The 22,301-nt window shown below is 36.5% G+C and overlaps 2 protein-coding genes across 8 annotated transcripts in view; both read right to left on the minus strand.

Annotated features, from left to right (window-relative positions):
* The window catches only part of limch1a (LIM and calponin homology domains 1a), a 63,227-nt gene extending 54,617 nt beyond the window's left edge, over positions 1-8,610 (minus strand). For 4 of the 5 annotated variants that reach the window (XM_051106634.1, XM_051106625.1, XM_051106617.1 and 1 more), the window contains exon 1: positions 8,154-8,610. In XM_051106634.1, coding sequence (XP_050962591.1) covers positions 8,154-8,261 — 108 coding nt within the window. In that variant the 5' untranslated portion in view covers positions 8,262-8,610. The remainder of the gene's footprint in view (positions 1-8,153) is intronic. The other variant, XM_051106645.1, reaches the window with a different exon arrangement.
* An 8,476-nt stretch (positions 8,611-17,086) lies between these two features.
* The window catches only part of rnf38 (ring finger protein 38), a 40,663-nt gene continuing 35,448 nt past the window's right edge, over positions 17,087-22,301 (minus strand). For all 3 annotated transcript variants that reach the window (XM_051113522.1, XM_051113529.1, XM_051113513.1), the window contains exons 6-13: positions 21,952-22,131; positions 21,596-21,766; positions 20,210-20,371; positions 20,027-20,130; positions 19,838-19,925; positions 19,418-19,539; positions 19,140-19,239; positions 17,087-17,215 (exon numbers count right to left, since the gene is read on the minus strand). In XM_051113522.1, the coding sequence (XP_050969479.1) occupies positions 17,153-17,215; positions 19,140-19,239; positions 19,418-19,539; positions 19,838-19,925; positions 20,027-20,130; positions 20,210-20,371; positions 21,596-21,766; positions 21,952-22,131 (990 nt within the window). In that variant the 3' untranslated portion in view covers positions 17,087-17,152. The remainder of the gene's footprint in view (positions 17,216-19,139; positions 19,240-19,417; positions 19,540-19,837; positions 19,926-20,026; positions 20,131-20,209; positions 20,372-21,595; positions 21,767-21,951; positions 22,132-22,301) is intronic.

Consider the following 22,301-nt stretch of genomic DNA (forward strand, 5'->3'; position numbering starts at 1 on the left):
GAATTGCATTTCTTTACATAATCTACAAGACTCATTTACACATGAACAGTTTTGTTGTATAAGACGAAAGCACTGGATCAATGTGTTTTCATCAAAGGCTAATCAGAGACAGTTACAAACTAGTCTTTTGAGGTAACACTTTTTACAAGTTTACTACGTTCACATGTGACTAAAATGGTTGTAAAAGTGTCAAAATTTAAAAATGTGACCTTAATTTTAAATCTGTCACCATTTTGCCAGATATCATATGCATGCCAATGTTTCCTGAACACAGTAATGAACACAGCGCAAGCTGTGATGTCTGATTGACAAACAAATGACTCTTATGAATCAGTTCAAATTTACTTACTGTCAAAAAATGTACACTTTAAATTTAACTCATTAGCGGTTTGCTCACTCAGTGAATTGTTTAAAACCGTTACTGAGTTTAACTGACTCCCTCACTGAACTAAGAACCACTATTCAGTCAAAAGTTTACAAACACCTTGCAGGACCTGCAAAATGTTAATTATTTTACCAAAATAAGAGGGATCATACAAAATGCATTATTTTTTATTTAGTACTGACCTGAAAAAGATATTTCACATAAAAGACTTTTACATATAGTTACATATAAAAAAAATAATAGTTGAATGTATAAAAATGACCAAAAGTTCAAAAGTTTACATATGTTGTTACCTGAATGATTAGTGATAGTTGTTCATGAGTCCCTTGTTTGTCCTGAATAGTTAAACTGCCTGCTGTTCTTCAGAAAAATTCTTCAGGTCCCACAAATTCTTTGGTTTTTCAGCATTTTTGTGTATTTGAACACTTTCCAACAATGACTGTATGATTTTGAGACCCATCTTTTCACACTGAGGACAACTGAGGGACTCATATGCAACTATTACAGAAGGTTCAAATGCTCACTGATGCTTCAGAAGGAAAAACAATGAATTAAGAGACAGGGGGTGAAAACTTTTGAACATAATGATGATACATTTTTCTTATGTTGCCTAAATATCATATTTTTTTCATTTTGTACTGTCCTTCAGAAGCTACAAAAAATACTTATATGTGTCCCAGAAGACAAAATAAGTTAAACCCTGATCTTAAAATTCAAAAAGTTTTTACCCCCCAGCTCTTAATGCATTGTTTTTCCTTCTAAAGCATCAGTGAGCATTTGAACCTTCTGTAATAGTTGCATATTAGTCTCTCAGTTCTCATTATTTATGCTATATATTGTGAACTATATAAAAGATGTTCTTTTATGTAAAATATCTTTTTCAGGTGCACGTTTCCCAAAATTATTGTTAGATAACTATGGTCGTTAGTTCCACTGAACTCTTTTGGTAACAACGAAACTTGCGACAATAGTTGCTTTTGGGAAACGCACATCAGGTCAGTACTAAATAAAAAGTAATATGCATTTTGTATGATCCCTCTTATTTTGGTCAAATAATTAAGAATAAAAAAGATTCTGCAAGATGTATGTAAAATTTCCTCATTACTGAATGCGTTGTGGTACTGTTGCCAATGCGCGTTCAAGACTGACACGGAAGAGAAGAAATTGTTGAATAAAGTAGTTGTTTTTGTTTTCTTTGCGCACAAAAAGTATTCTTATAGTTTCATAACATTACGGTTGAACCACTGATGTCACATGGACTATTTTATTGATGTCCTTACTATCTTGAAAAAAACAGCATATGGTCCTTAGCTGGTCATGTTGCTGGTCAAGGACCAGCATAAACCAGCAAAGGACCAGCTTTAACCAGCATCAAAACCTACCTAACCAGCATCCCAGCATCAAAACATACCTACCACCATATGCTGTTTTTTTCAATAGGGTTCTGGGCCATAAAACTTTTCACTTGCCCTGCTGTCTATGCAGGGTCAGAAAGCTCTCGGATTTCATCAAAGATGAACGATGGACGGGTTTGGAACGACCAGTGGGTAAGTAATTAATGACAAAACTTTAATTTTTGGGTCAATTGTCCCTTTAAGGCAAAACAGCTCTGTTCCAAACAGAGACAGATTATTTTTGCTAATAGTGCTGTATGGCACAGAGAACTGATGCTGAACAGCTCCAAGTCTTTCACAGTAGACTGGAGTTGATCTTAGTCACAGACACAGTTGGACTGAAGGTCATTTGGCTTAAAGTGTGTCTTTGTGGTCACCCTGAATACTTGAAAGCACAAAACAAAGCCAACGGCATCATGGAAAGCTCATATTTAGTTTCTGATTTCAGTCCCTGTGTTCTTGAGAGGACTCTATTAAATGAATGTGAACTGTGTAGACAGCCTGTGTCTGCCTCCCAAATCTCTCACTGTGCAAGCTGTATCATTTAATCCGTATGTATGTGACTGCACAGCTGTGACAGCTGGCTTTATGAGGTCATATGACAGAGCCATCTGTACTCAGAATGTACCAGCTCTGTCACACACACACACTTGACCTCATACCCTTGATTTGCCAGATAGAAGCTTTAAAATGCTTAAAATGGACCACAAGTTGATGTGCAATCAATGGGACATGTTGTATGGTCTCTATGGTGACTCTATGACAGTGGTGGGCAAATGGTAGGATGGAAAGAAACAGGCAGAGAAAGAGAGAAGTGCTCTGACACCCGATAGTCAATGGGAGAGGAACTCTAGGGCTCTTGAAATATGATAGGCCATGGCAGAGAAGGACTTTCTGTAATGCGATGTGGTTGCTGCCGTCCGTCTCTAACCACTGACAGGTGCACTGGGAGTGTTTCCTCATACAGTTTCCGTATAATGTCACGTGACCCATTCAGCACACACCTATGAGCCCTATAAGAGGTACTATCAAAACAAAGATAGGACATGATGATTCTCTGTCTAAAAGCAATCCTGATATACAGATAAGAAGTGCCAGACGATATACTGTTAGGCCAATCGACTTTTTTTTAGGCAACCAACATACAGTGGAAATCAAAATTAGAGCAATCTACAAATACTTCAAAAAGGAATATTAGCTGTGGGTCTATGAACATGTTTGACAAGATAACTAGAGTATTTCAACAAAAACATAATTTTGTTGAAAACACAGAGAACAATAACCCACTGTAGCACGAAAGAAGATTACAACTAAAATTCTGGAGGGTTACAGCTGTCAGAAATTAGTAGAAAGTGTAGAGGCTCTTGCTTTGAATGACTTTAGCACATCTGACCGCAGGACATCAGTTTCTCAGACTGTGCTGGTGTGATCTTGGTCCACTTTTCTTCCATATTTTGGTAGCTGTAGTGGGTTTCTTAGCCACAACTTTGTCGCCAAAGATTTTCAGTCGGTTTAGAACAGCCATTTCATTATTTCAGTGTTCTTAGCTTCAAGGAACTTCTTTATCTGTTTTGCAGAGAGACAGGGGCATTGTCTTGCATGAAAATTGCATGCTGATTGGGAGCTGTTTGCAGGGAAGGAACTGCATGTTGCTGAAGGAAGTTCTGATAAACATTTGCATTCATCCTGGTATGCATCTGTGTAAAAGGCCCAACTCCTGCTGCTGAAAACATCCTCCAAATCATGTCACTTCCTCCTCCACCTTTCACTGACTTCTTCAGGCACTTAGGCTTCAGTCTTTCCCCAGTTTGATGCTGAATAAAATGCTTCACATCAGACCAAAAAATTTACTTAAGTGAACTTTGGACCAGTTTTACTCTCTCCACACAACATGCTCCTCAGCAAAGGTGATCTTAGCCTTTTGATTCTTTCTGCTGATGAGAGGCTTGGCCACTGCAGAGTGTGCTTTCAGTCCAACTTCTCTTAAACATGCAGAGACACATCCTTACCCTGTTCAACACTGAACTGGGAAGCAATTCCAGCTGCCGTGTTGAACCGATTCCCCACTGAGAGTCTCTGCATTATCCTGTCTTCTCATGCATTTGTCTTACATGGACAACCAGCCAAAGAATACGTCATTGTAAACCTGCAGTGTTCAAGAAATCACAAATTTAGAATGACCAACTTCTCTTGCAGTGGCTGAAAGGGTCGTCCCTTTGGCCTTCATGTGCACCACCTGTTGTTGCAGAGTCACCTTAGAACGGCCCGCCATCTTGCAATCTCAGTGACAACTGGAGGAATGCTACCAGTTAAAAAGGGTTTGTCATATAATTAAGGAAATTAGCACCAGGTGCCAGATTATCACCAATAACTTGGAGGTATCTATAAGTGATCAGAGTTCTCAACATCTCATTTAAGTTTTTTTATACTGTGCTTCAGAATACAATTTATGAAATATGCTTAAAAACTGCCCTTCTACTCCTGTTAGGATAACTTTAAATAGGACTAAACAGTGACCTTGAAATTTGGGAAATTGTAGGTTGTTCTCTAATTTTTATCTCCACTGTATAGTACAAATATAGAGGAACATGATTGTTTGTCAAGGTAAATAAAGTACATGCTGTAAAATGTCATCTGGTACAACCCCAAATTTTTTAAATTAATAATTTATGATTTGTACAAATTCACCTTTAACATATAAACTAATAACTAGGAGTGGAAATCTTCTTGGTACCTCACGATTCGATTCAAATCGATTCTTGTGGTCATGACTCGATAAAAAAAAACGATTCACAATTTTTCATAAAATGTTTTGAGCACACTAGACATCAAACACACCAGTATTTTAATACAAAAACACACCAGTCCATAGTATGGGTAGTCCTGACTCAAGAAATCAATGCTTCCTATCTACTATTAATAGGAATAATTAATACTGCTTTTGAATGCGCTTTTGTGTTTTACTTTCACTTTCGAGATTTGTGATTACATGGAGCGACAGTAGGCATACTGACCACATATTTTACAAGATTAGATGTTTGTCTGTGGTGCTCAGGATCTGCAAATCATTCACCATCTTCCTAGCAGTCATCTCTCCCTAATCTGTTCATGTGGTAAGTGAAATATATATTATGTACTCTAATATAACAGGCTACCGCTCGCGCGGCTAACCGTGTCCCTTTAGCGGCTCCATAGAATGCATTGTTTGTTTTCCGTCCCTTTCTGAATACTTCTCATAATAACAAAAGATCAATAATTAATATAACATTTTTCCAAACATTTGCCCTCGCTGAAAATGGGGCAGGATGTATTTGTTTTTCCTGCTCCATTGCTGTTGCTGTTTTGTTCCGACAACATCATGCTATTATTATTAACTAGAAAATCGATTTTTGAAATCTGTGAATCAATGAGAATTGCTAGAAGACTGAACACGATTCAAATGTGAATCAATTCTTTCCCCCACCCCTACTAATAAATCTTTATTTGTGATAGATTGATAGATAGATTATGAAACCTAAATATCAATAGTATATTGTCCATCACCTTGCATTCTAATATATTGACATCGACCTCATCTCAGTTGACCACTGCAGGGATTCTCAATCTATATATTATATGTATGTCTCAAGAGAGCTGCATGTAACTTTGTACTGCAGTCTGCCATTCACGCTTCAGTCTGCCATATGCTTTGGCCTGTAATGTTCTAGCTCTTTCAGTGACTCACTAAGGAAAAAGCATTTTTAGCAGGAGACAGAAGAAGCATGTCTCTCTCTGTGCCAGTTTAGTTAAAACTATTTGCGAGCAGCAGGGTGCTAGGCTATTTCAGCCTGTCTATTTATACTGATCGTCCTAAAATGCATGAGCTCTTGCCTGTGTTACTGACATGCCAGAGAAACACATGGACAGAAAGAGAAACACATGGACAGAAAGACAGACAGAATAGACAAATAGTAATGCAGAAAAAATGTGAAAGAATTATGGCATGACAAAGTGGTCTATACTTTTGGGGGGGATTTGTGAAATCACAAAAAACACATAAAATCCATCTTTTATACTATTATATGATCTAACTATATAACAATAACTGAATAACAATATACTAATGCTATCTGTAGTAGGTTGCTACATTAAAGTTTTAAGTGCCATATGTACATATAATAAGCAGGTACTGATTTTCTGAGTCATTTTTACCTTAATGAGGACTTTTTATAATCTAACCATATAAAATCACACCTTATTATTCATCTATATCAAATACCTGACCCTTGAATCAATTTGAAATTAATAGCTACTCAACAACTGTTACCTATAAAATCAAATCATATCATATTAACCATAAATAATTTATGATGCATTTAAAGACAATAAAGTATTATGCAATAAGCTATAAATATTAGATCTACAGAATGTAGTGCACTTATATTTGCAACTATCTTCTATACTAATCTAACTAGGCAAGTCCTTGCGTAATCTAACTAAATAACAACATAGTAACACTGTCTATATGTGGGTGGCTATGTAAGTTTAAAGGACCATATAAAAAAAAGCCATTACTGATAATCTAATGCAGGGTTTGTTAAACTTAGAACTAAAAAGAAATGCTAGATGGTATAAAATTGTAAAAAAAAATTATTTAAAATTAAAATAACAAACTAACAACATACACATTTGAAGAGTAAGATTTTTAATGATTTTTTTTAACTGCTCACCAAGTCTGCATTTATTTGATACAAAATACAGCAAAAACAGTAATATTCTGAAATATTTTTACTATTTTAAAATAAGTGTTTCCTGTGATTTCGTCGCTGAATTTTTTTTGCATTATTACTCTAGTCACAGAAACAATTATAATATTCTGATTTTGCTGTAGAGTAGTGTAGAATTTTTCAGGTTTCTTTGATGAATAAAAAAGTTCAGAAGAACAGCATTTATCTGAAATAAAAATCTTTTGTAATATTATAAATGTCTTTATCATCACTTTTGTGATCAATTTAAAGCATCTTTGCTAAATAAAAGTATTAATTTCTATAATTTCTCCTGTATAATGTTAGAAAAGAAAAATTATTTCAGAAAAATGCTAATCTTTTATCGTTCTATTCATCAGAGAATCCTGAAAAAAATAAACTCAACTGTTTTAAATATTGATAAAAATAATAAATGTTTGTTGAACAGCAAATCAGAATACTAGAATTTCTGAAGGATCATGTGACACTGAAGACTGGAGTAGTGATGCTGAAAATTCAGATTTGATCACAGGAATAAATTGCATTTTAAAATATATTCAAATTATTTTAAATAGTAAAAATATTTCAGAATTTTACAGTTTTTGCTGTACTTTGGATCAAATAAATGCAGGCTTGGTGAGCAGAAGAGACTTCTTTACAAAACATTAAAAATCTTGCTGTTCAAAAACTTTTGACCGGTAGTGTAAATTGAAATAGGATTGAAATAAATAAATAAATAATACATCAAACAGCACAGTTCTATTAATATAAATTAGCAGAAACTAAATATTTCCCAAATTATATTTATAAATACATTATTCATATTATAAACTGGATCTTTATACAAAAAACTACACAGACTTTACGATGGGGATCCCTCACACGAGAATGATCACATTTGGGGTCCATGGTATCTAAAATATTAAAAACTCAACCTCAAATCTAGATCAGTGACGAGGATTCTCCCTATCCAATCCACGACCCCTAAAATGGGTCACCATATTAATACCAAGACCTACATCTAAAACCTTTAACATCTCTAGGGATGCAACAGTCCTACATTCACATGTTACACTTGATAGTGAATCAGGTCAAATAAAACGAAGGCCTCATAAATACTGTATATGCCACACATGCTCCGTAAACAAACTGTTTGATCAAGCTTCTGTGCTGCTGACTGCCTGGCCTGACTCGGGAAAGGGGCGTGGCCTGTAGAGGATGCGGGGGCGTGTCTCTTGGCTTCCACAACAGCTGCTGGAATTGCTTAGCAAAAGGGGGCGTGTCCGCACGCATAATATTATGTGCATCTTCTGTTTCTGATGCACATCTTCAAAATTAATAATGTTTTGTTTGGAAAAGTGTCCACTGGATTGGTGTCGTACAGCATAAAATCTGTCAGCAAATTTAAATAGGCTGTCATGTGAGTGAAAAAATCGGTGAGCCCTACTTGTATCAAAGCCGCGCTAGTCCGATTACAGCACCCGAATCCCGCGCACATGATCCCCGCGTTGTTGGGCTCCATTGCCCGCTGTTGTAACCAAACCCGCCACACACGCTCGCGCACTCACAACAGGTGACGGTGCAATATTTATAAGCTGTTCAGAGCGTGATGTAACCTCGAAACAAACATTACAGTGATGCGAAACTCACCTCGATCCATTTCTGAGCCTCCTGAAACGCTGGTTCTGGGGTCGCGTCAGCAGATTCTGCTTGATCCAGTGGGGCATTTGAAGCCGAATCGTCTCCAGGACTGGCCATTTCCTAAAACAGGGTCTTAGCAAAAAAGTCTAGATGAGATATCCAGCGCTCCGCAAACAGACAGACCTGCGTGTTTACTTCAGATCATTCGCCGTAATAGCGGACTCGTTCAATATGCTGAGCTCGAACGTTCACAGCGCAGCACACTGCGGTTCTCCAGCGCTCAGCAGCACTGCAGATGAACTGCACTTTTTACCAAGCGCGATGCAATACGAGTCCGACCTCCGCTGCTAAAAATATAAGCTAAAAAAACACCAGAGGTCTCCGTTCAGCCAATGCGTAAGGGGCAGCAAGGCGAACGCATCAGCCTCCCTGTCTCTTCTCCTAAAGAACGGGAGACTGGCATGCGCGGGGGAAAGGAATTTAACGAGAACAATAGAGCAGTTCCGTTACCGCTCCAGTTACGGCCAGACATCTCTCTCCCTCTCTCTCTCATATTATTCTTATAAACATAACTATTGTCTTTCACCCTCTCTCAATGGAGTATAACAAAGTTATTCATTTAAAGTAAAACTAGGTTTGCGTTTTCTAAAGAAAACACCAGTACTTTCACATTCATATTTGGAAAAAGTTGAAAACCCATGGATAGAGGGAGACAGAAATTTCTAGAAATACGCAGCTGAAATGGATAAACAAAAACGACTGCTCTTGTGCTCAGTACAGTATTAGGATTTTTATAAAATACTATATTTGTCCCCTGAAATTAATTTTCAGAGTCATTTTTATCTTAAAGAGAACTCATTAAGCATTTAAAATCACACCTTAAAGGGGTCATGACATGTATTTTTTAAATTATTGTATTATGTTCCTTGAGGTTTACTTATAATTGCACAAAACAAAAACAAATAAATATGTGGAAAAATTATTATTTTCAACCTTCATTCTGACTCTGTCTAAAATGACCTGTTTTTAGGAGGCGGGTCCTTAAAAGCTTGTTAGTAATTGACCACTTTTTTAATTGGCTAACGTTATTGCATAGGAAACAGTATCAACACCCATTTGCTATTGCATGTGAATGTTTTGACAACATGATTAAAAAACGGTCATTTCCAGACAAAGCATTGTGCAACCAGATTTAGTTTCTCTGATTTAGTACCGCTTTATCTTTCAACGAATGTTTCATTGTAAACTCTCCATGACGCTGTGCCTTGTTTACAAAACAAAATACTCTGAACAAGCCTCTGACACTATCTATTATGCTGATTTGGGACCAGAGTCTGCGCAGTAGCGAGCAACACTCCCACAGAGACGATCGCAAACACATCTTTGGAAAACTCTTATTTGAAGTGAAATTTAATTATTTAGTTTGCCTCACATCCCATTCGATTACATGGAGAGGCCGGGGTTTATGACCTATACTGGGACCAGCCACCTGGGGGCAATCGAAACGTTTTGGCTTCAATTTTTTTGAATTGTGCGGTACACTTGTGCTGCGTTCACGCCATATCGTAATTACCGTAATTTCGAGATGACAAAATGTTCTACTCTTAGCTCTCAGAAGACTCCCAGTTCACACGTTGTAATTACGAGTTCTATGAGGACGTGAATGCTTTTTACAAATTGGAATCTTGTAATTATGGGAATTCCGATATGGTGTGAACACACTTCTAGTGTCAGCCACTGAATGCCAGTGGGCTGGGGCCTATGGTGAGAAGATGTCTGTTCATCAGTGCCTTTCTCTGGATTGTTCAAATGTTTGTGTCCGGGTGATTTTCGGAGACATTTTTATTTTAATGAGGACTCTAACCATTTAAAATCACACCTTATAAGGGTAATGACATGGATTTTTTTACTACTTTAATATGTTCCCGTTCCTATTGCATGTGAGTGTTTTGACAACATGATTAAAAAACAGTCATTTCCAGACAAAGCATTATGAAACAATTTACTTACAGTTTGTGATGCAGCTGCAGTCAGATCTAAAACTGCTTCATTATTCAACAAATGATTCTTTGTGAACTCTCCATGATATTGTGACTTCTTTACAAAACAAAATACTCTGAACAATCCTCTGACATGATCTGTGATGCCATTAAAAAATAAACTATCCACTTGTTCCTTAAGATGGGATCCTTCTGATATCTGTACAAAGACACGAACAAGCTGTTTAAACCAAATGCGTCAAAGCAAACATTTTTTCACTCCATTTGTCCTGTTGACGACAGACTCAAGCGAACGCACCTCTGTATACTGTATCCAGTGTAGACAAGATAACAGTTGTAATTTCTATTCAATGTGATGCGACACAACACTCGCATTTAGCATGTCAGCCGTTATGCGAATGACCACCAGTAGGTGGGGACTATAGTGAGAAGATAACTATTCGTTGATGCCTTGCTCTGGAGGCAGTGTTTTTTTTTTTTTTTTTTTTTTGGGAGCTTGATTAAATAAAGGCTTTGTTTATAATGAGGGGGATGTTTTAATGGTACAAAGAACTCTTATATGCCAAAGGATCAAGGAAAATTTGATTTCTCATGTCATGACCCCTTTAATTCATCCGTGTCAAATACTTAACCCTTGAATCAATTAATTGAAATAAATAAATAGCTACTCAGTTACTGTTACCTGTAAAATCAAATCATCACATAGGCTAGTATCCATAAATAATTTATGATGTGTCAAAAGACAATAAACCCTCTGCTAGAATACATTTAATATATTAGCTTATCTAGATATAGGACTAGAGGTTAAATGTTAGAGAACAGATTTAAACAATCTACAGAATGCAGTGCACTATATTTGGCATTTTTTCCTCCCCTCACATTTTAAATGTCTGTGGTATTTTTGCCCTAAGCCCTTGTTCATTTCTGACCTTTGTACAGTGTGCCATTTTTGCAAGTATGGTCACATTAGTGAAATTTTCAGAGGCAAGGTCCATTGTCTATTGTAGCAATATATGAAGCACAGCACAGCTCACAATAAATTTCCTTTCAAGTCAATGTTGCAAAATGCTTTATGTTGCAAAATTTGCACATGTAAATCTTCAGCGAAATTCACAATTACATGGATTCCTACTGAAATGACTAAATTTCCCGGCGAAAATTTCAAAAGAACAGTAAATGTGACTGGACCTTTAGAGGTGGCTTTAAAAACACTAATAACTTACTATACAATGAAATATAAGAAAGAATACCATTTTCAAACTCCATAGATTTATTGCATTTCTAATTATGAAATAGTTGTTAATTGAACACATTTAAATTTTTTTATGTTAGGGGTTTGTTCAGAATTATCAGCTGCAGCCTAAGAAGCCAAATAAACGTATTCCAGAATCAGATTTTAGCCAAAGAAGTTCAAAGGTCATTGATTTATTCACTTTTTACAGCTTAAAGTACAGCCAGTTGGTGGTGCTGTTCAATCAACTCAATAGCAGAAGAAATAATAAGGCTAGATAAAAGGGTTCAAACGTTTTAAGAAGAAAAGTGGGAACTGGAGGAAAAAGTGCCCACAAGGTCCTAAACAAATCCTCCCCTAACTCTAAGCATACTGAGCCTGTAAGGCTGATCAGCTTATCAAGCACAAAGCAGGGAGGAAAAGTCCTTTTTAGAGCTGACACTGGTCTAGAGGATTTGAAAGCCTCTGGCATCAGTTTTTTTGATAAATGAAAACAATCTATAGGTTTATTGTTAAGTTAAAATATAAAAGCTTGTACTGTGTGCTTGAAGATCTGATAAAATCAGTTAACTCAGTTTTCTTTCTATGCTAACGTAATTGTAATAAAAAACACTGCTAGTAGAAATTTAATATAAAAAAATTATTTCAAGGTAACATTTCCCATTTTCATTCAGTTCAACTTAATTAACTTGATTCGACTTGAAAAATAATAAAAACTATACTATACTATAACAAAAAACAACAACAACAAACTACTAAAACGCAAAATTAAAATGAAAACAGAAAATTCTAATAAACTAATTCAAAATAATAACAAAAAAACGTATAGGATTTTTATTGATTAAAAAAATAGCACTGGTGTGCATCCTTTTCTTCTCTTATAACAGCAAATGTGATGTCTTTTAAATGTAAATGAATGTAAATATGATATAAAATACACATTAAGGTAATAAACTTAAATGCATGTTATAAGACTTACAACAGTACATTTAAATGGAATTAAATAAATGCATCTTCTCCAGATATTATAGACCAGTAGTTTTCAATTCTGTCCTGGGGAGCTCTGCACATTTTCTGGGTCTCCCTTATTCAACATACCTGATTCAAATAATGCTTCTCCATGGAATAAACGTTGTGTGTCAAATAAAAACAGGCATATCAAATGTTCACTACCATGAGTCCTCAAGAACCAGGACTGAATGTAACCAATAGGTGTCATTACACTCCATCTTTGGCTGAGTCCCATTTTTTTTTCCTAATCGCCATGCGCCCTCTGGAGGAAGGATTTTTTCCCCTCATGGGAATCCATTATTAGCCATATATTATCCATTTATTGACTACAACATTTTTTTCCCATGTAGGTAATGAATATTGCTTTGCCATCCTTTGTCCTAATGTTACTCGTTTTTACAAACTAATTTAATTAAATATTTTTGTGCAAACAAGCACAGGCACAAACAATAAATCAAGTCACTGATGATATTTTGAATATGTTTTGATAAGCAATTGCTTCTCTGTCCTGTGTTTACACCAGGAGAAAGCTATACTTTATCATTTAAATGTCATTTGCTTCTTTGGTGGTGAAGTCTGGGTAACAGTTTTGGGGGGCAGTACAAACCTGCTATTTTATGTCCCTCAGACAACACCACAAATCTTGTAAACATTACCAAAATCCAGTTAAGTTTCTTCCTCAGTCAGAGGTACTCATTGTAGAAACTTTCTTACCTTGTGAGCACGACTTTCTGCGGGATGTCTTGTGAATGTCGCTTGCCATTATTCCCAGAAGCAGTAGTCAGTCCGTTTTTAGTCAGAACTTGACTGAGACTACACAGTCTAACTTGTGGAGACAGTCTCATCCGGCCATAAACAACAATTACCGCATTCATATAGTGCTGTACACTGAGAGTGACCGTAAACTAATGCTCCTTTCTTCCTTGCTCAGCATCATGCCATGACTCCAGACCAAAGGCTTACATGGGTGTGATATTAAAGATGAAAATGAGAAGAGGAAAGAACAAGGACAACACCCAGAAACAAGCTTTGGACACATTACAAAAACATGGTAAGCTACTATCTTAAAAAATAAAGGTGCTTTAAAAAGGTTCTTCACAGCGATGCCAAAAAAAAAATAAAAAAAATAAAAAAAATATTGGTTCCACATAGAACCACTCAGTCAAATGTTCTTTAAAGAACAATCTATTTCATACCTTTATATAACCTGTAAAACCTCCTTCCTTTGTGAAACAAAAAAAGGTTCTTCAGTTGTTAAAGGTTCTTCATGGACTCATATAGACAAAAAAGTTTCTTCTATGGCATCATAAAACACCTTTATTTTTAAGAGCGTAGTTCCGTAACTAACTGGGCTTGAAACAGGAGTATAACTAGACACTATTTGAATAATTAAAAAAAATCCTTTAGGTTTCAAGTAGCACTTTTGCAGTAATCTTGCAAAAGATACACAACCACAGATACTTTGTTTGGTGTAAATTAAATGCTGCAGAGACGTTGTTTAACATAAATCAATTTTTTGATTTACTTTAGCATAAACAAATTTATACAGCTATAAAACATCTTCATAATGGTGCTTTTTAGCTTTTTTTGTCCAGTCACACTTGATTACAGTGGCAACCAGAGAATTAACCTATTGATGAGTGTGGGATTTAAAAATTTTATGGATGCATTTCTGTATGTACATAGTACATCCTTATGACAAGTTAAAAGAATAATTCACCCCAAAATGCAATTTCTGACATAATTTGCCTACTACTGTGGAACAAAACAGATGTAAATCACAATCAGCTGCTCTCTTTTATACAGTGAAAGTGGATCATATTCAACTATAAGTTGATATTCTCCAAAAATCTGCATTCGCTTTCATTACATGGAAAATAGCAGTTTGGACATTCAGCTATAAATGTTTCTTTTGTGGCTCGTAGTAGAAAATCATGACAGATTTTCAAAAAACCATGAGACCGAGAGTACACTGTAACTCTACTTCAGAATATTTAATTTCTTTGTAATTGTGAAATTTATCAGCAATTTCTAATTAAAATGTCCTTTTTTTTATTTTGAAGGGGTTGAAATATTCCTTTAACCATGAGAATGAAAACAGACATAAAGAGATAGGATAAGAATGGATGGAAAAAGAAAAGAACAGAAAAGGTCAAGGAAGAGAACATTATACATTTATTACTGAGCCACCCTTTGAAATCCAAAAGACTGGGAATAGGGGTCAGAGACAAAGAGAAAAAAAAAAAAAAAAAATTTCCACCACTTAGTAAAGCATTACTAGTAATATCTCTCATAAAAAAAAACAAACAAAAAAAAAAATTAAAAAAAATTACAAATGTTTGTTAAAAATTTTTTATATCAAGCCTTCAAATGATTTTGGTTACAGATATTATACATATGAAACTACAACATGTTAAATGATACAATTGTATTTTTAATGGTAAGAATTAAAACAACCAATAAACAAACGCAAGAGAATTCATAAGCTCTCTTATTGGTGTCGCAAAGGAATACGGGGAAAAAAAACAAAACATAAATAGTAAAACTGAGGTAACTGCTATTGTACCAAGCAGGGAAAAATAAAACTTCTATAACACAGAATGACAATGGTTAAGTAAGGTAATGCACATTTGTTGCTTGCAAAGAATAAAGAATTCATAATATTCGGGTCATGAATTCGACGTATGACACTAAAGCGGACAACACTGGAGAATGGTTTAAAGGCATCTCTCATTAAGACACTGCAGGCTCTGAGACTACATCACAGAATTCATATGACACTTTCTACACCAGTCATAGAGCCTACATAATGCGACACAGAGGCAGTTATATCCATTCATAATGACAAAACAATCATACACACACAAACAACCCTACAGGTCATCTCAGGCATTCATTATAAAGTAACGCACGTGGCTATGAATGGCTATAACAGCCTTATGGAGGCTGTATGAGTGGGTGCACTGGAAGGCTGTTTAAATAAAGAAAAACTAACCGTACAGAGAGGGCAGTGAGAGAGCAAATGAGAGGACAAGAGACGTAAACCGTTTACTAAGACCAAGAGCCTTACAGGGATAAAGGGAAGGTACTTAAAACGCCGTATTTGCCCTCCATTTTGTCCTGCAGAATTGATGTTTCCTTTTTTAAAGAAACGGAAATGCTACAATATAATCAGGCAGAAGAGTCCTTGATTACTGGATTTTAAGGCGTATAAAATCAAATAATGACCCAAATTAAAAACGACAGCCTATTTTGGTAAACTCAAGAGTATTGTGGGGAACACTGCTACTGAAACATTAGCTTGGGTTTAAAAAGACTTAAAGGGACAGTTCGCACAATTCTAAATTTGAATGACCCTCAAGTTGGTAATTCAACCTGTAACAGTTTCTTTCTTCCGCTGAGCACAAAAGATAATATTTTAAAGAATGTTGGTAACACAGTTGCTGGTAGCCACTGACTTGCATAGTTTGGAAAAAAATAAACACTATGAAAGTCGATGGCTATCTGCGACATAAAATTTTCATTTTTGTGTGAACTATGCTTTTAAGGCTTTAAATGGTGTCTATGCTGGCACCAAATGATAATAAATGACACTATGGTGCCCTAAGTGCTAAATGAGAAAAGTGGTGATTTGTCTACATAATCAATCTGCAGGACTGGCTATGGATTAGGAACACGTTTTAAAAGGTTATTTGTGTTTTGTTGATGGCAGTAATATTGAAAAACGTAACAGGCGGCAAAGAAAACCGAAGAACAAAAAAGGTTGCAGCAGGATACGAAGAACTTGGAGAATATTCCACTGCCCCTCCAAACCAATCACATGTCATGTCAGTGCGCATCCTCAGCCAATCCCAGATGAGAATAAAAGTGAGAGCGACAAGCCAGTGTTCTGTACCACACATATGGGATAAATAACAAACAACTGATTCTCTAATACACACACGCACACTCTCTTTCACACAAAAGCACACACCTCACAGTTTTCCAATTCTATAAAGACTGCTAAATCATAATTGAGCAAGACCCACCCAAAAGCCCCGTTTTATGTATAGATATAATTTGAATCTTTTGCAATCTTTTGTTCCATTTTTGGGAAAAAGACAGACTTCCATAATTTTTTTCTTTCTTTCCTATTTAAAAAACAAACAACCAAAAAAAAAAAAAAATTATGAATTTTGTAATTTGTCCCTCTATATTGATACATACATACATATTTATATATAGCTATATCTGTTGGTAAAATATAAAAAGCCCATGCTCACAACATTAACCTTCGTAAAGACCACCACACCACAGTGTGCTCACATAGCCGGGAATGTTAGTGCACATACACTCACTCAATCACACAAGACTGCAACATACCAACACCAGTCCCCGAGGGGAAAACTAAACTATATATATTTATATATTAAAAAAACAAAACAAAACAAACAAAAAAAAATATCAGAACCAGAACATAACCAGAATGATAATATGAACCATAATCTTTGGACTTCCACTCAAAGAATTAGTGATCAAACAACCAAAAGGATGTGTGTGTGTGTGTGCGTGTGTCTGTGTGTCTCAGTTACTTGGATATTCAAAGATGAATATCAAACGATTTCGATGCATAAAGTTTTCATGGATCTTTTGCAGCAGTCGTCTGTGTGCGAGGAGTAATTATGCATGTGGAAGTTAATTGAATGTAACAGGGTAGGAGAATGACTGAAGGAAGTGTTTAGTGGTGTGTGTGTGCGTATATGTATGTGTGTGTTCGGTGAGCAGCATCACTCAGAATCCCGCTGGACTTCAGAGGCATCTGCTCGGCAAATAGGACAGGTTCTGTTAGCCTAGAAGACAGAGGAGGATATATTGTCAAATAGGTCTAAGAAATATACACACACGACAACTGGAGACAAGCTGTAGTTAAAGTCCACCTGCATAAAGGTGTGGTCACAGTAGCATCCAATGTCTACTTATCAATAGTATAGCGATGTATGAAGCAGAGTTCATGGACTCCTAGTGAAACAACTGTTTTTTTTGTGGCCGCATCTTAAAGGGATAGTTCACCGAAAATGAAGATTACCCCATGATTTACTCACCCTCAAGCTATCCTAGGTGTTTATGACTTTCTTCTGTCAGATGATTACAATCAGAACTATATTTAAAAATGTCCTGGCTCTTCCAAGGTTTATAATGGCAGTAAATGGGTGTTGAGATTTTGAAGTCCAAAAAAGTGCATCCATCTATCATAAAAAGTACTCCACACAGCTACGAGGGGTAAATAATGGCATTCTGAAGTGAACACAGGTGTTTGTCTAAGAAAACTCTCAATATTTAACACTTTATGAACTGTAATCTCTAGCTTCTGCTAACTGTCGAAAGTGGCGTTCCAGTGGATGACGTAGGACGTAGCGTAGCGTAATCTCCAGCGAGAATGTACTTGTCTAATGAGAACCAAGCTTTGTTTGCAGCAGAGGAAAACCAGTCTCCTATTGGCTTGTATCAAAATCCTCCACCATTTTTCATTACAAATCCTCATTTTGTACAGTCAAACCAAAAATTATTTAGACACCAGATTAAATTTTTGATATTAGTAGTGGGTGCAAGACACTGTAGTTCATTTATGTAAGTGAGGACAGCAAAATAAAGTAAACTGTGACATATAATTCTTCATACAGTAAAATGTATAAAAACTTGGGACCAAAAATTATTCAGACACTTTGACCTGACCATGTTTTGCTTAAGTATTTTTCTTTAATTGCTAATGTGGCCTTTTTACACCACAGACTGAACAAAATTAAGCTTTGCTTGGTAATTGCTCAACAAAGTATTGATAGTTGTGTAAATACTGTCACACAGTTGTCTGATTTTTTGGTTGTTTGAAATCCATTACATACCTTTGAGTTATCTGACATGATCAAGATGAATGTGTTCTGTTTCACTCCGAGTTCTTGTCATGTTTTATTACCATTTTCTAAACTATAGGGAATAATCTGAGATAATGTGAGAAATGTTGAAATTATCTGAATACATTTTGGTTTGACTAATTCCTGACTGGTGTTTTGTTTTGCTCTCTCCACTGTGCTTCCGCGTTGATCACTTCTACATTCACCTACGTCTGGAACACAACTCTCAGTTATAAAGTTTTAAATATGGAGATTTTTCTTGAACAAATGCATCGATTTGCTTCAGAAGGCCTTTAAAACCCACTCAGAGCCATGTGGAGTACTTTTCATGATGGTGGATACACTTTTTTTGGGCTTCAAAATCTCAACACCCGTTCAGTGCCATTATAAAGCTTGAAAGAGCCAAGACATATTTTAATACATAACTCCGACTGTAGTCATCTGAAAGAACAAAGTCATATACACCTAGGATCGTTTGAGGGAGAGTAAATCATGGGCTAATTTTCAATTTTGGGTGAACTATTTCTTTAAAACAGTGGTTCTCAACCAGAGGTCCTCCAAGGCGGCTTAAAGATAACTGAAAGGTGTTTAAATTATTAATATAATAATTTAATCTCTCTCTCCCTCTCTCTCTCTTCAATTACAGTATATATTTATTTATTTTTTTTAATTGTTAGAAAAAGGGAACTATGAATTGAGAACCACTGAAATCCTTCACATAATTTATCAAAGGTATAACAAAAAAATATTATTATAGGGTTAGCATTAACCATATTATTAATTCATAAAGTCAACACATGATTATTTGTTATTTAATATTAAATTAAATTAAACTAAATTAAATTAAATTTCCAAGACTGCTTACCTTAAGCCATTTATCGACACACTTGGCATGGAATTCATGATTACAGGGCAGTACTCTCAACAGTTGACGAGACTCAAAATCACACATGCACACTACACACCTACAGGGAAAGAGGGGAAAAATATTCAATACTATAATACCTTTTCAACATCAAACATTTGTTACAATGTATTTTAAAAAAAATAGAAGGAAACTTTGTTTTCCCTTTCAAGAGTACAAACATTCCAATGTAGTCTCAATTATTATAAGGTCACAAAAATAGTTGGGTTTGTACTTACAAAGTCTGCTCAGACTGATGGTTGCTGGGGTTGAATCTGTAGGAAGGCAGCTGTTCGATATCGGCTTTTGTCAAACCTCTAGGCTTCGCTTCTCCGAGCCGCTCAGCAAGGTTTAACAGAGCCTAGTCAAACAAAAACAAAAGCACATGTAAAACAGTAATAAAACAAAAGTATACCCAAAAAACAATCTGTCTTGAAGGTGTCCTTGTTACACATTACATGTAGTTAGTCTTATAACAACAATTAATTACGTATAATTACATGTAAATAACCCTAAGCCAAACCCTAATCCTAACCATATAGTAAGTACATGTAGTTAATTAATATTACTCAGTACTTAAATGTATAATTACACTGTAACAAGGGCACCTTGAAATAAAGTGTAACCGAATTGTTTATAAAAGTTTCCTGGACTCTCACCTCATAATTCTCAACCTCTCCATCATCTACATCCAGCTCTAAGCTAATGGTGGGACCCACTGCTGTTGGCTGGACTGGAAGAACAGATCTGGCCCAGCAAATAGAAACAAAACAGTGACATTATTATTCCACAGCTCGTTGGCTCTCCAACACAACACACTCTGGTGTACGTTTACATGTGTGACTCACAGGAAGTAGGGCAGCAGACTTGGGTGGTAAGGAGGTGGAGGTACAGCCTGCTGAGAGCGGTAACGTCTGCCTGTGATTCGTCGAGGCATGAAGTGTGGATACGGCTGGAGAGAACACATGAAACCTTCATCAGCTTGTTTAGATTGCAATGAGCAGAGGTGATGAAGCATGAAGATCACTCACCACTCCAAAGAGCTCCTGTGGCAGGGGTTCATGGGAGAGGAACTGCAATGGGGTGGAAGGGGGCAGAGGACTAGGATGCCCCGAATGAGGATAGTTAAACCCTCCACCTACTGACAGATGATCCCCCAACAACTCCACCTCGTTCTCTATCCTCTGCAACGGCTAGTCACAAAAAAAAAAAAAAACACAAACAAACATGCATATTTAATACTAATATTTTTAAATGTATGCAAATGCAGCATTGTTGAGTAAAAGAGTTCCAAAACATAAAAATGTTGATGGTAAATGATATAATGTAAAATATAATATAGCTGCAAGCAGCGATTAACAGGGTTCAAGCACTTTAAAGCATTTAAGCACATATGAAAAAAGACATTATGTAGCACCGTTTTTTTATTTGCAAATACAGGTAATTTACCATAGAAATATTATGTGTTGTAACGTTTATGACTGTTATAGTGCCAGCTGTGGTCCAATCTCAAAACTTTGCATGGTTGTTTAGAATCACCGGTCGCATGTGCTTACGAGGTTTTGTGAAGTTTTGAGTTTTCCTTCAGGCTTTATAGGATTTTGGGTAAATACGAACAGGCCCCCTTTTCTAAACGACCCTGTTATAGCTTCCCTAAGGGTAAATTTCAACGTTTTTTTTCATAATTGACCTAGAGAGTACAGATAATTGAGTTTTTCCAGTGCACAGCAATTTTTATGTTGATAGGACAAATGGTTGCGTAGGTATAGCCATTTTTTTTCCCCTCTTTATAGCGCCACCAAGTGGCCAAGATCCATGACTTTAATCCTGCGACTGCAGATTGAGCTTTTATATAAGTTTCCCGAGTTTGGCAAAGATATCGCATTTCCTTCAGGAGTTATAGGCATTTTACTAAAAGTGGCCCTGCCCCTTTCAAACGTTTTGGCGTCCCTTTCTGACAGCGAGTCGCAAAGTTTTTGTTTTTTTTAAAGAATTATTGATATTTGATCTCCTGAGAATCTTTCTCCACTGGTTTGGTTCTGATTGGACTAGGACTAGTTCACAAAAGTAGGTTTTTCCAAAATACCCGAAAATTTCACTCATGATGTAATCTGTCCAGCATGAGCCAAGGATTCCAACGGCATAAGACACTTGAGCCTGCAACTGACGGTTTAGAAGTTATGAGCGATTTTGTACTTTTGATCGCTGTAGCGCCCCTGTCAGGCTGATTGGGGAGAGTCTTGGTGACGTTTTGTAGGTGGTGTGAGTACTACCATCCCTCCAAGTTTCAAGTCTCTACAACTTACGGTTTGGTTTGCACAATCAGGTTTACGTGGAGATCGCTGATCCGTGACCATTCTAACAATTACAATATGGTTTCCCCTAAAAACTATGTGGGCATACGATTGTATACTCACAGATCGAGACTGTTGTGTCTGGAAGGGTAGGAACTGTCCAGGAGTGGGGAGGTGGGGCGGATGATGTGATAGATGCGGAGGATGAAGCAGGAAGGGTGGATCACTGGAGAGAAGAGAAGGAAACGCAGCGTACGGCACTGGCAAATGCTGCACCGAACATGCCGGCAACATCTGCAGGTCAAACAAATAGACATTAGACTATTAGTTTCAGGCTATTACAAAGGCTAGGCACCATTAAAGATCAAAACAGGAATGTATAACTTGCCACCACTGGGGGGCAGCAGATTCAATCAAATCAAATGAGCTCAGCAAACTCAATTGATGCTATGCCTTCTCACACACTGATATGTACTTACAGGAGGCGGTACGCTACAGATTGGATAGTGTTGCTGTCCGCTGAAGACCACAGAACAGGCTGGCACCTGCTGTTGAGAAGAGCATGCTGGGAGATGCTGTCCTGTACAGAGGGGGGCAGGTAGACCATGGGGCGGCACTGGAGAAACGGTATATGACACAGGCACCGTACCCTGAGGAAGCTAACAAACACACACAAAAAACATGAATAATAATGAATAATGTTTGATTTATTAATGATGCATCCAAAAAAGGGCACTTCAATTATGATAATGTTAATGGAAGCCTATTTCCATTTTTTCCTACAATAGAAAAAAAATACATTTCACAATTCTGACTTTTCAAAATTGCA

This window comes from Labeo rohita, chromosome 1 (assembly GCF_022985175.1).
Source record: "Labeo rohita strain BAU-BD-2019 chromosome 1, IGBB_LRoh.1.0, whole genome shotgun sequence".
NCBI classification, from domain to species: domain Eukaryota; kingdom Metazoa; phylum Chordata; class Actinopteri; order Cypriniformes; family Cyprinidae; genus Labeo; species Labeo rohita.